Consider the following 14,736-nt stretch of genomic DNA (forward strand, 5'->3'; position numbering starts at 1 on the left):
AAATGCACTCATAGTTTGCCTAATAGCTGAAGCATTGCATGTGGATTTTTAAAAAATGGAATGGGTTAAAGCTGTGAAAATATGTTTTTCCCATAATACTGGCTCTGGTAAGTGAGAATTGGCAAACTAAGAATTAGACTGCTGAAACAGGCTTGAGAAATAATGGAAGTTTTCTCACAGTTTTATGAGTCCAGTGGTGTGTCAGGATTTCACACTTCTGCAGTTGCAATGTCAGAGCTTTGTATGGGCGATGGAATTTGTTAACTCATTATCAACCCATATGTTTTCACAAGTCAAGCATTAAGACCCATTTCCTACTGTAAAAAAACAGGGCTTTAAAACCACTCAGGCATGAAAACTGGAGCAGACTTCACAATGAATATGGATAATTTCTCCCAAATTGTTGGAGGCATTCAAGTCGTACGTTCTATGTTTTACCATTACAGCGGTTTAACTTTTTGGAATTTTGTATTCAAGCCTAAATTTCACAGCAGGTTCATAAGGACATTTTTGTTAGAGAATTCAGCGTTTTTTTGTTGAGACGTAATACACTGCTGTTGCGCAATATTTTGTGTTTTTGTGTTGCACTGGTTGCGACACCTAGCTCAGGTCTGTGTCCTCTCGATGGGCGGTGGTAGATGAAAGGGTTAAAGCCGTGAGAGTGTTGTGCCCTGCCGGTGAACTGGGCTAATAACCTTGCCGTGCACTGCACTCTGTCTGACCCCGAGACGACTCAAGATGGGTAACCAACCGCAAAGCGACATGATTTCTTCATGAAAAATTTAAGGCGTTTTGGGAGCCCCTCCATATTGAAGGCAGGTTTGAATGTCTGTCTCTGTTTAGGTCTGGTAGACTAACTCTGTCGTCTCTCTTTCGTTGCATCTCTCAGTGTTTTCTTCAAACTGTTTTCTGTGAGAGATCAAATTCAGTGTAACGTCTCTCAGGTATTCATTTCCCAAAGAAAACAGGTAGGCCTACTGTAGTTCTCGGACACATTTGGTTAAGGAAACATGTTGTCATGGTGTGCTGTATTGTTACAGCATGAAGGTGTTGCTTGTTGCTTGGGAATGATTTATTTTTCCTGCTGCTGAACAAATGGATTAATGCTGCAAATGGATTAATTCCAATATTGTGTTGTTTCTCCATGTAGCAAATAATATATATCTATTGGTAAAAAATACAAAGAGGCATTTATAATTGGAACCGATGTGTGTATCAAATGAATTTGTGTATTCATCTGTGTAAGAGAATTGTAGTCATACCTCTCTAAATGTGTGTGTGTGTGTGTGTGTGTGTGTGTTAGAAACACTCCACCTTACATCAAATGACTCCGAATCCTTCAATCCCACAGCAGGACTGCAGAAGTCTTCAAACCCCAAGAATTCCCCCTCTGCCATCGCCCTCAGCACCTTATCTACCCAGTAAGCCAGCAGAATCCCAGGTGGTAGCCAGCAATTATTCTGTGCAAAATAACAGCACACATTTTCCACCAGCTAAGGGTTTTGCTTTTGAAGTTGGCATGGTCCAAGATCTTTAATGAATCTTGTTGATGACCAAAGGTGTCTCAGTGTCTTATTTTAGTTTTAGATGCAGGTGCAAAAGCACTGAAATAATGTTTTCCATCTCAAATGAGAAATGTGACAGGAGGAGATAAGGGATTATGCAGAGGCTGTCGAGGCAGGTCGGGTACCACACCAGTGGATCCACCAGTCAACTCGTCTCGCGCCATTAAGCCACAAGTGCTTAAGTGTCTGTGGCAGCAGAGTCGGGAGGCTGGCCAAAGCATCGTTACAGCAGCAGGGTCCTCCTGCTGATCAGATCTGCCAGGTGTGAGAGGCGGCAAACCGATTTCCATGACCTCCGACTGCATCTCTTACCCCAGGGCATCATCCATGACCTCCAACAGCATCTCTTACCCCAGGCTCTGTCCCAACTTTAAGTTACCCCGCAGGGCATCATTTCTAAAGGGTTGCAGCCTAAGTACTTCCTCAAGTAAAATTCCAATTAAGTTTCATTTAATCAACACTTTGAGAACCCTGCTCTCTCTGCCCCCAGTGTGCTGTATTAGCCAGAGCCTGAAATAGCACTGCCTTGATGGTAATTTTGGATGTACAGTTCACACTTAGTTTCTCATGCTCTGTTGAATGCAGCTTTGGTATATGGATGTTGATGCTGTTTAGCTGTGGGAAAGAAGGGGACATTATAATTAGTCTGTTTTTTTCTTTCTGAAATAAGAGATGCTACTTTAAGGACTTTTCTAAAGGATCATAATATAAAGAGTTGATTTATTATATTCATCTGCTTAACGATTGATATGGTCATAAAAACATTTAATTTCTCTATTCATTCATAGTAGTGGACCTGAAAATGTCATGCTGGGCAGCCATGTAGACATGCCCACCTTGGTAAATGCATTCATATGATTTTTTTTTTGAAGATGATCCTACTGTCCATTTTTTGGACAATGGGCTCTCAGTCCTCAGACCAGCATGTTGCCGAAAGGCAGCACAATTAGGAGTTTCTGTATCTCAGCCAGGTCCGCATCATCACCCAGGTTTTTGGACAATCTAGTGTAGCTGTAATTGCTTTCTATCTTTGGCCCTGAATGCTGTCTTTGCCAAGGGAATTGACCCGTATTTTGGATGACTTCTCCCATGCGGACCGTTTCTTTTGATTTCTACGAGTCCACGTGAGTCCGCGAACGGCACGTGGATGAGTAGACCACCAGATCGCCATTTTTTTTACAAAGAAGCTGGGTGTTCATTTACTCACATTCCACATTCTTCCATTAAATAGGATTCTCAGAACCGCGATTTTATGCACAGTTCCTTAGGAAGCGCAAAAGCATGGCTTCCACTTTGCATTCCTCCCCCAGCCAGACAAAAGCAACAGACAGCGCTGTGACTGTTGAACATTGTGTGCAGCCGTCTGCTTTTCCAAAACGGGCAGAGCTCATTCAGATAAGACGCCGCCGCCTTCGGTTGGGATTCCTGTGGCAGTGCGCAATCGCCCCTTGCTTTCAGTATCAGCTTGGCCAAGCCCCTTTGCTGACTAGGATGCTGATGAAAGCTGACACTGTGATAATAGTGCCTCGCTGGCCCGGCCAGCTGGACAGGTGTTGCTGGGCTGTATGTTGCGGACCAGCAAGTCGAATCGCTTTGCTATTTCCCCCGCATGCCTGTCACTTTATTTATGTGTGGATGCGATCACTCCGTGTTAGGGCTCATCAGTGTTCAGCATGCCAACGTCTAGTCCCACCGCGCCTAGTGGAGCCCCCAGCATGCCTCCAACAATGCCGCTGCATACCGGCTGAGCACCAGATGCCTAAGCCACTATATAAATATTTAGGTCAGAAGGCTGTTTTCCTTCTATTAGCAGCAAATCTGCTCCACTGGCTTCCACATACTCCTCACTCTAAATGAGGGAAGAGCCGCAGAGCTCAATCTGTTGTTCCCTCACATTGCTGTTCTCTCACCTCGAAGGCCTGTGAATTATCAGATGATTATTTGACCAAAGAGGGCCCCTTAACACGTTTAATGAGCAATCCCTTAGGGTTGGCGAGCCAGCTAGTTCATAAATCTATGATGTAGGTGTGAAGCCAGTGCCCTGCATTGTTTTTTTCAGTAGGCTCAGTCCTGACATGCTCACAAATAACAATAGGGTTATTTTGGTCTCTTTCTCTCTCTCTCTCTCTCTCTCTCTCTCTCTCTCTCTCTCTCTCTCTCTCTCTCTCTCTTTCTTTCTCTCCTCTTTCCCTCAGTCTCACGGTCTCTTTCTCGCTCTGTGTCTCTCTTGGCTTTTGAAATTAAGCTTCCCCTTTGTTCGAGAATATCTGACATTTTACATAAACAGTCTGGCCTGTTCAGTCCAGAAACTAAAATGTGCAATTATGTAAGTGTAATGTAGGTGGAACAGCCCTACTTAAAAATCAGTGGTGATTATGTAGGAGCCAGGATATCAGCGGGTGTGTGTGTGTGTGTGTGTGCGTGTGTGTGCGTGTGCACATATGTGTGTGGGTGTGTGTGTATGTGTGTTTGCGAGGGTGTGTATGTGTGTGGACGCATATTTAAATTCCTAGCGTAGCTGTGCTCTGAGCCACTCACTACTCAGCTTACTCTGCAGATGAAAATTCAGCCCTGAAATATTTAGTAGCAGGCGTACATTTGGATCTATGGGCTCCTGTACCCCGCCGTTGGATCTATGGGCTCCTGTAGCACGCCTTTGTTAAATGTCTACTTGCCTAAAGTGTTCTGGCCATTTGCTGGCGAAAATATTTGTCAGGTAATGGCAGCCGAGCTCTCGCTTTATTTCCTCAACGCGGAGATGTCCCCTGCGTTTTTGTCCCCGGGGGCCGGGTACTTGGTCACTGCTTGAGCTTTGTTCCAAGGGACGGAAAGGCCAGATAGGATGGATGCCTAGCACACCTTGCATGTTTACTAACCTAGTTAAGTGTGTAAATGTCAAGGCATTATAAAGTCACCCCAGGAGGCGTTGATGAAATGCAGGTGTGTGTTAGTGTGTGTGCTGTGTGCGTGCGTGCGTGCGGACCAGTGAAGGTAGGAGGCTGAGTAAGTGCTTTACTATTTTAATATGCAGCCTGGTGCTGCTGAGTGGCGCGCTGTTGTGAGAGTGAGGGGTAGCATCATAGCACATGGAAAGGAGGGACCTAATTGCTGTAACACATTGATGGTTTTCTGCACTCCTCTGCCGTGGGGTTGCTGTGAGTGCTGGGGTCATTCCGAGTGCAGCAGGAACGTTTTCCCTGTCTTCAGGGAGGCTGGAGAAGTTTCCTCTCGGCGCCAGCTAACGCCATCCATGCATTACAACTGGCCCGTCTTGTAAAAGATTAACACTCCCACCTGTCACCATTAAATCTGCACTGACAAAAAGCCTCTGTGGATGGTGGAAGTGTTTTCACTGACTTTGATGTTTTTACGTGTGTGTTTGGAAGGTATTCAGACCTCTCTTCCGGCATAGGTCATCCAACTCCCACGAAAAAAAAAAAGTGTGTTTAATGAAAAAAAAATTGCTGACGTGCTGATGAATATATTTTCTGCTTGTGTCCTCAATTTCAGAGGCCGGCCTGGCAGCATTATCATCTAGGCACACACTCCTGGAAGCCTTTTCAATTTCCAGAAATTTCCCATGAATAGTGTGAATTCCAAACCCACCCCCCCATCACCACCACCTCTCATGCAATCAGCGCATGTCTTACCTGATTCAAAAAGGTTTCATGCCTTTTGGGGAGCACAGGGGGGAAAAATGCCGAGTGATTTTGATTGCCTGGTTTTGAAACGCGCGCTAGACGCCAGGGATGCTCACGGGGCAAACGGCTAGCTTAGCATTTTCATTTCCTGGCGGAGCGGCAGGGTATGGCTGGGCTCTCGCTCCGCTCTGGCTGGCGCCCTCGCACCCTGTCTCTGGTGGCTTCGGAGCGGCCCCGCTCTGCTCCGCGCATGCTGTCAGATGAGGACATGGCGATAAACTCTCCTCCCCCAAGAGGAAAGCACAGAGAAGCAGCTCAGCAAGCCTCACCCCCCCCCCCCACCCCACCCACCCCACATCCACACAGCTCCAACCCAACATCTATTGCAAGATAAGCACAATAAAATGTTATTGCAGCGCAGCTCCTTTTTAATTCCGTACCCATTCTGTGGGAGAAAGGCTTGTATTTCTGTGGCCCTCATACCCATCTATGGATAGAATGTATTTTCCCCTGTCTCATCTAGGCCTATGCAGTCTCATCTTCCCCCTTCCTCAAACCATTATCTTGGCGTTATACATGGAATTGCGTCGACTTCAAAGATCTGCAGAATTGCATTATTTCACATAGAATTTTCTGTCACTTGGTTTGCATTTGTAGTAATGGACCTGATTGCACTGGACAGAAAATCCCCTTGCACAGTTAATGACAGCATTTAGAGCAAGGGGGGGAAATCCACTTAGATGTTACTGTAAAAGCATGCAAAATTTTACATTTCAGTTGCCCTTTTCATGCTTTCACCTCATTATTGGATATTTCGGTCTGTTTGCAGTGCTGCATCTTTATGTAGCTTTTAATTAAAAGACTGGATTAAAGTCATCCATCACCACCCTTTCGCCCCGACATCTCCTCATAGTTGGACCATTTTGCTGTCTGCTTTCAGTTTTTTTTCTTTTTGTGCGCACCACTTTTGAATTCTGATCTTAACGACATTTGTCACCCTCACGGTTTACCCAGAGGCATCAGTAAGGCAATTTAATGCTATCTCATGAAAGTCTATGATGTGTTCTCTGGTACGGCTTTTTTACGCTATTGAATGTAATGAAGAGGAACGGGAATTCACCCGGCAGTTTGGTCTGCTTCCATCATCGTCACCCCCCCCCCCCCCCACACACACACACACACACACACACACACACACACACATACCCCACACACACACACACAAACACACACACACAAACACATACACACACACACACACACACATACATACACACACACACTCACACACACCTCCCTGAGCACCTGTGGCTTTTGAATGAGGCCTTGGCCGACAGGCATGAGGATGAGGAGCAGGTCTGCCTCTTCATCTTGGCCTTGGCCATCAGCCGGATGTGGTGATGATGTGAGTAGCCCCTCCAGTGCCAGACGGCCGCTCTCCCACCCTCTCCCCTGAGCTTAGAGTAATCTGTGGCGGGGACGGGGAGCCACAATACCTCTCCTCGCGTCCCGTCTACATCCCCCCCTCCCCCCCCCTTCGCCCGGCACTCTGCAGACCAGCTGAATGGATAAATTGGCCTATGAGGAGCGTCGGGGGATGTTGAATCCCGATAATAAATTGGGAGTTTGGCCGAGCGTGCTTTGTGCGCTGCGGAGAAAAGAATCAGACATCATCACCATTTCTCTGGGAGCGAGTGAAAAGTATGGGAGAGGGTTACTTTATCTTTCTCATTCGTCCACCTTTTTTTCTTTTCTTATTCAGTCCTTGGGATATGTTTTATTTTTTGTGAACATGTTATTTTTATTCTTTTACCCAGTGTTTTTCATAAAATTTTGTGTCAAAACTTGAAAAACTGTTATTCAAGCACATTTTGTTATGCATTTCCTTGTGTTTTCCGAGGACATTCATAAATGATTTAGTGTTTTCTTACAACCATATGAATTGGTCTTGTACTGTAAGATAACCAGAGGATATCATGCGACACGTGTCTGGTGACCAGTGGCAGCGCAGCCCTCAGCTGATTGGTTTCTGCTTTATCTGGGGCCAACGCAACAGAAATAATGTGCTTGGTTCCAGTTTTCAGTTAAAGCCTTATGAGCTGTCTGTGTGCGCTGCACTTTCTTCTCTATTAGTTTTCTTGGTTTGTGGTCACAGGTCGTCCACCTATACGGCCTCATGCATTATACCTCAGCAACTAAGCAAGCAGAGCTTAGAGAAAGGGTGGCCTTTCCCAACTGTGCCTTTTAATAGTGAACAGGAAAGCATTTTCAATCGGTCCATTTAGACCATGTCCATTGCATAAAGACATTTTCATTTAAGGAGTGCCTTGGTCTGGAGACTTTTTCTCTCCTTTTTTTGTCTTTGGACTCTTTTCCCTCGGCACCAAAGAGCACCCGACGAAAACAAACAGTGTAGACTAAGGCTTTTCAGGACCAAGCACGCCGACAACCTTCCTCTCAAAGAACCGCATTGTTCTACTGTTCAACTGTGAACTAGATGTAGCTTGCTCAACGGAGATAAGATTACAGTGGGCTGCTAGCCTTGATACTAATTATTCTATGCCAAATTCGCATTTGCAAAATGGAGAACAACAGCCTATTCTACCGGCCCCCTGCCCTGCCCTGTGCCTGCCTCACACATTGCTGTGTTTCTTTATTTCCAGTGTACAAACCGAGCCTTATTAGGGGGCCCAGCGATATCTAGTGCAAATGGGATGCCACCTCTGCTGCGTGCCCATCTGCTCTCCATGCATCAGGGGCTGTGCTCGTCCAGGCGCGATGCCTATGCTGTTGGGTAATTTGGATCGCTGGATAAAACACTACAGGATTGCCGAAAAGAAAAGGAATAAAAAGTCAGAAAAGAGAAATGTGGAAAAAAAAAAGAAAGAGATCTGAATGCAGGAGTAGCCCTGCAACTCACTTGCATATGGAGTCCCAGTGGAGTTTATTTGGCACGTACATCACCACGCTCCATACCCACCTCGGCTCTCCTCTCTTACTGTATATTTAATTTCACCGCTGCGCACACAAAGCTTGTTCTGCGCACCAGCACATGTGTGTAGGCTGTGCTTGTAAACGTGTCTCGCAGCTATTTATAATTGGGCCCGGTCTCGTCCACTCATTCATGCAAATTATTCTCCTCTCCGTGCTACGCGAATTAGATTCAATAACGGAGATCTCCTGGGTGTCTTAAATAAACAATGTTCCATGGCACTGCACCTTATCCTCAAGCCACAACCTTAGAAGGGATTCGATATTTGGTCTTTATATAAATCTCAAACTGAACCTGGGGGGAACTAGACAAGACACCTGTGATTGCAGGGCTTTGTTTTGTTTTTAGTTTTTTGTCTTAGTTTTTGGTCTGACTGAAGTGGATTTAAAAATATCTTCCCTTCTATGTTACCATTTCAAATGTGAGAAGGGAAGATCTGACTAATGGATGGATGTGTGTGTGTGTGTGTGTGTGTGTGTGTGTGTGTGTGTGTGTGTGTGTGTGTGTGTGTGTGTGTGTGTGTGTGTGTGTGTGTGTGTGTGTGTGTGTGTGTGTGTGTGTGTGTGTGTTTGTGTGTCTCTGTGAGTGTGTATACGTGTGCATGCACACTCTCTAGTGTGTGCCTGAGCACGCACGTATGCTCATTTCCCTCGGCAAACTATTACCTGTCTCTAATGGATCACATGGCTTCCATTTCAGCCTGACTCACTGATTACCAACCCATTGTTTTATCTCTCAACTGGGCAGCCACAAAAAATCACAATGATGTCCTTCTTCAGCTAATGTTGAGGTCTCTGCCAAACTCAGCTTTATTCAGGGAGAAAAAACAAAAAAACATTTTCTCAGAAACACCACTGGAGAAGGACAGATTGCGTAATCAGTTCCAAGTTTGTCACATCCATCTAAAAACCTGGCTCCATTAAAACATTGCCGACTGTCTACGGAAATTCTGTGTCTCATTTCATAAGCGCCACTATTGCTCTAATAGACTCATCTGATCACAGAAGGGACTTTTCTTGCCCTTTGCACAGCCACTGAACTGTGCTAGTGACAGTGGCATTGCATGGTCTCTAGAGGACTTGTTAAGCCTGCTCCCTCTCCTGTTAAGAGGTAATCTTAGCTGGCCCCTGAAAAAGAGCTGTTAATTGTTGTTATCATTCCAGTTTCCTGGTAATCTCTACCATTTCCTTCCAGCCACTGTCTCTGTCATCAGTGTTCGGAGCATATTTAGCATATTCACGATGATAGATTGTGCATATTGTGTACACTCAGGGACGGACACAGGGTCTGAGTTTTCATACATGGTTATGGATTTTTCAATTGCTGATGCATTACTCTCACAGTCACAATCTCTCTCTCTCTCTCTCTCTCTCTCTCTCTCTCTCTCTCTCTTTCTCTCTCTCTGAGTGGTGGCCTCACAGTTCACAGTTGCTTTTTTCTCCAACCTTTCAAGCCCATCATGGCTTGTGCTGCCGCTGTACAGTGAGAGGCTTATCAACAGCACGCTCGACATCAGTGGTGTTGGGACAGAAATAAATACGTGTGACCTTGACTGTCTTTTGTACTCCATCAAAGGCTTCAAATGTACCGGCAATGTATTTCCAGAGCGGCCATTCGTTTCAGCTTGTCTGAGATAGTGCCCTATTCCCCCTTGCTTTGAAAACCTATGTTTGCATCTGTAGGCATCTGTAAGTTGATACCCCCCTGGTCTTTATGTTGGCTTTCTGCTTACATGCTGCCTGTGTTTGGTCTGACTCTGTTTCAGGCAAAGCCTGGTTCCTCCTGAGAAGCTGACGCCAGCCAGTGTCTCTCTCCCCGTCTCTGTGTCTGGATGATGTCGCGGCACAACCAGCGCTTCGAGAGGGACTTCCGTGGGGCATGGGAACGGCGCGAGCGCTGCGCCTCGCTGGCCGCTGCCGTCGGCAACAATAGCAACAACAACGGCGGCGGCTGTATGACCAACGGAGTCTCGGTGCCCAGTGGCGGCAACAACCGCCCGGGACTCCTCCCCCTGCCCGTCATCCCGTCTCTGCTGCCCACGCCGGTCACCGTGGCGACCACCACCTCTAGCAGCGAGCTGGCCTGCAAGCGCCTCGTACCGCCCCCCACCACCACAGGCTCCAAGGTATCATCAGAGAGACAGCCACACAGCTCTCACAGCCCTCTGCACCATACTGTACCCTCCTCCTTTGCCTTGTAAAAACCAGGGCTTTGTTTTATGTGGACATACAGTGTTTTTCATTCTGCATGGCCTGTGCAGGGTCACTGGCCGCTGCTGCAAGCTGTATATCTCTTTTTAGTTGTTAAGTGTGTGTGTGTGTGTGTGTGTGTTTGGCATAGTCCTCTGTTTTTTACAGCTTGTAACTAACTATCAACAACATCCCTGCTGTGCTTCTTCAGGTCATTTTTCTCTCTGTGTATTCTGTGTACAGTACCTTGCAAGCCTGCCGTTCAGCTTTAAGGTCCACCAATGTCTTCTCCAACACTGACTTTCTGTGTTATTGCCAAATCAGTCATGCCCTCCTTGCATTTATTTAGCGGAGATTGGTGACCTTCAAAACCGTAACCATAAATAATCACTTTGCTGTAGCACCTTTTGTAGAAAGACTTAGCAAGGAAGCCTATTAGGCGTTTATATGCGATGTTCGCTCTTTTCTTTGGATGAGACCGAAGAGGTTTGTTTTGTTGTGGTGCCACGGGTCAGCTCCTCCGCCGTCGAGCAGAAAAGCCCCGCAGCAACCGGTAGGCTGGTTGGCCCTCCCGTACCATATCCCCACCAGTTATCTTTCTTCCTCACATCACTACAAGCAATCTCTTGATAAAGAATAGCAAAGGCTGATTATTGATTTGTGTCCAAGAAGCAACTCCTCCACACTCCGCTACGAGAGAGAGGGATTTAGTAGTCGCCTTAAGAAATGCCAGGGAGAAAGATCCAGAGCCCACCCACTACAAGCATCTGAAAACATTAGATGTGATCTTCTTCTACATGAGGTATTAAGGGCTTTTGGCTCAAATGAAATATGGGAGCAGTAGTATGCGAGTAGTATTTGCTGAAAAGCATAACAAGATCATTGTGTTTTCTTGTTTGAAGGAAAAAAAGCATGATGGCAACATTGTATTGCGATGAAGGACTATAGCTTCAGCAATACACTGATTTGATGATGAAACAGCTAGCCTTATACACAAGCTGGCCAATTCAGTTCATTTGTGTACTCAAGAATCTGACCACAGCCACAGCGCTGCTCCATCGTATGGTGTAATGCCGTATCAGTTGGCCAGCTTGATGGACATGAAGGCCGAGCTGTGGTGTCATACCTTGAGAGAGAGGAGGGATGTGAAGTGGCGTATGTGGCCGCTGTGAGCCGAGATGCTGCCTATCGGGCGCACGCTCAAACGTCACACTTACTGTTATCCCACTGGACACATACTGTAGCCCCGTTCCGCCTGGACGTTGTCATTTCTTGTTCACGATCAGCTCTCTCTCTCTCTCTCTCTCTCTCTGGCTCCCTCCCTCTCGCAGCTCCATGAAGGGTTGCATAATGCAAAGGGAATGTTTTGAAGGCTGCATGTGGCTCTCAGTCAACAAAAGCAATTCTGCTGAGGCATTTCACTGCCAAATGATATAATTAATATATATGCTAAATTATGAACAGCTGAAGGACAAACGAATTGCTATTCATTTCATTTAGATTCTCTTCTCTCCTCAAATCTTTGATTCATGTGGGGTGAGCATGCCCCAGCCACCCCCTCCCCCCCATCACACAGACACACACACACACACACACCCATACACACAAAAAAATTCTCTGTTGTAATATTATGTTAGACTGCCCGAGACGATTCCCCTGCATGCTGTATTGACATTAGCTTTTGAGTAGGATCAGTGGGATATTGTGCAGCCAGTGCTAATATTTCTGAACTCGTTTTAATGATTGCTGTGAGAACTCCGAATGAGTCATTGATTTGCATATGACATTTGCCCGCGTCTTCGCCTTCAGTGTAGGTACCCTATAAAGACTTACATTTTCCAATCAGTGCTTTGAAATGGCAAGAAATGTTTCAATAATACTTGATGCCACAAGGTTGTTTGGCTGCCGGGGGTGTAGGCCTGATAACGGTTACGCCTTTTTTAAAAAACCGCTTCACATCATTAGAACTCAGAGGTTGTGTTGATGTTGGTGTTGTTGTTGTTGTTGTTGTTGTTGTTGTTCTAGCGCTGTGAGAATCGGGCACCCTGTATGCCTCTGGGGGAGACGCAGTAGGTGTGTGAGTCGGTTCTGTGGATGGGAGTTCTGATTTGTACGATGAGTTATGCACATAATGTATGGAACTGGTTGCTATGCAGCTGGCTAAAATTGCCACTAGTGTAACAGTCATGTTAGGTTTTTTTTATTTTTTTTACAAAACCATAATGTTGAGGAATTACTCACTCTGCCGCCGTATATGTCAAATTCAAGGGGAAGAAGGAAGCATTTAGAGTCACCTTTGAAGAATGTCCTCATCAAGTAGAACTCATATATATGTGTGTGTGTTATGTGACTAGGAGGAACTTAATGTGAAGCCATCATAACAATCATAGGCGCATAAAAAGCACCTACCAACAGCACCATGATAGTGAATTTTTCAGGGTAAAATGAAATAATCATATTTTAATATATTTTGAACATATTTCGAAAGCAATACCACATCACTCTGCCCTGACAGCTTTTTTCATTTGATGTGTGCTGCTAGCAACTAGCAACTTAAGGACTCTTAAGGATGTGGCAGCCAGATTGCCTGCACTCAGAGAACACACTCGCACTCAGACAGACAGTCACACGCACACACACACACACACACACACACACACACACACAAACACACACACACACACACACAAACACGTACACACGTACACACACACACTCAGGCTCGTTACCCCTGCTCCTTGTAAATTTGCTCCTTCATCATACCTTCTGCTTGTTGCCGGGTCTTTGGACCTTGCTGAGAGCTCATCAACTAGCGGAGCAAGAGTCCTGTCTCCTGCCACTCCTCCCGGCTGGCAGCTCAGCTCGGCGAGTGCGGCCGCGCAGGGCCGTCCATCAGCAAAGTGCTTCCTCTTCGCAATTTACCCGAGCCGCGCCAGGCAAAACAAGCACTGAGAGTCAGCCAGAAGACAAAATCACCAGAGTCGTGTTTTGAATTTTAGATCGTTACACGCCATTTGCTGAGCACGTCGCATGGCACAAATAAAAAGAGAAGTTGCATTGTAAGAAGCATTTTTTTTTATCAGTAAAGCTCATCTAGCATAGATTAGAAAGTGTTTGAAGTGTGAAGTCAATATTGTTGTGGATTTTTGTCTTGAAGCCAAAACATTTTGTTCCTCTTGAACCGAAACCTTCTAATTCTGTGGTCCCATTTGTCAGTGGAAAGTATGTGATGTGATGGGATGGAAACTACTAGAAACAGCAATTCGTAGACATGGGCCGCTGTGCTGTCGGTGGCTCATAGCGCTTGTTGAGGATTTGAAAAGGTGAGGGCGATTCAGAGCCTCTGCAGAGAGTGCATATGGCCTCCAATTCAGACCGAAAAAAGTCAGCAAAGGAGCGAAAAAGAGGGCCAAACAAAGGTCTTGAGCTCCCTGTGTGAAGACCTGACCACTCATAAGAGCAGAGCCACTGTCTTTGACAAGAGGGCCGCCGCTCATTCGGCCTCGCTCTCTTTTTTTCTCTTCTCCTCTCCTCTTCCTCCCCTCCTCCACCCCTTCTTTTTCTCTTCTCCTCTCCTCTTCCTCCCCTCCTCCACCCCATCTTTCTGTCGGTAAGCCCTCTACAGTGCAGTAATGAAATGGGAAGGTTCTGCTGGCGTGGTTTTGTGGGAGGCCAGGAGACCGCTATGAGGCCCTGAGACCTCGCAACAAAAGGAGCTTCTGTGGAAAGATGATGGATCAACGTTTTCTTTTCAGTCTCTCACCAGAGGCCCAGGCCTGCCTGACGGGGGGGGGGGGGTGTCTATGGGGAGGTGGGGATGGATGGTGTGTGTGTGTGTGGGGGGGGTGGTTAAAAAAGACTGGCTGAGTATGTGCCATACGTTACGAGTGTGTGCCATACGTTGGACTGTTTTTCTTTTGTTCTGGTAGGAGGGAATTGTTACCTTTCCCTAAGTAAGATGGATTGAGGGAGATGTTTTTGGCTCAAGTCTAGCTGCCTACTTTATGAGCTCAATGTTATCATGAGGAATGAGTGCAACTCATTGCTGAATGTATTTGGCTCAACAAATGTCCTTGTGCAGATAGCATAATGGGCAAGGCAGCCATTAGTAAGAAGAGTCGAAATGCTACTTACTTTTCAAATAAAGCCTGGTCTTTATGGGGCATACACAAGGACACAGTGGAAAAGAAAGCACAAGAGCAATAAATAGAAATAAGACAAACATTGGACTTGGAGTTGTCTTCTGATGTATGAAATCATTGATAAAGCAGACAGCTCTCAAGGACAAAGGCATCTCAGGGCATCGTGTCTCAGGGCGTAGCGGAAATGATGTATGCAAATATACAAGT

General features: G+C 46.0%; 1 protein-coding gene across 1 annotated transcript in view; it reads left to right on the forward strand.

The window, feature by feature from the left end:
- LOC143139178 (kelch-like protein 29) overlaps positions 1–14,736 on the forward strand; it is a 72,909-nt gene that overhangs the window by 12,155 nt on the left and 46,018 nt on the right. Inside the window, exon 3 of the mRNA XM_076299783.1 lies at positions 9,964–10,323. Coding sequence (XP_076155898.1) covers positions 10,030–10,323 — 294 coding nt within the window. The 5' untranslated portion in view covers positions 9,964–10,029. The remainder of the gene's footprint in view (positions 1–9,963; positions 10,324–14,736) is intronic.

This window comes from Alosa pseudoharengus, unplaced genomic scaffold, assembly GCF_046254945.1.
Source record: "Alosa pseudoharengus isolate Yale_2024_CS ecotype anadromous, Long Island Sound unplaced genomic scaffold, YU_APseudo_1.1 YU_APseudo_1.1_scf_22, whole genome shotgun sequence".
Lineage (NCBI taxonomy): Eukaryota > Metazoa > Chordata > Actinopteri > Clupeiformes > Clupeidae > Alosa > Alosa pseudoharengus.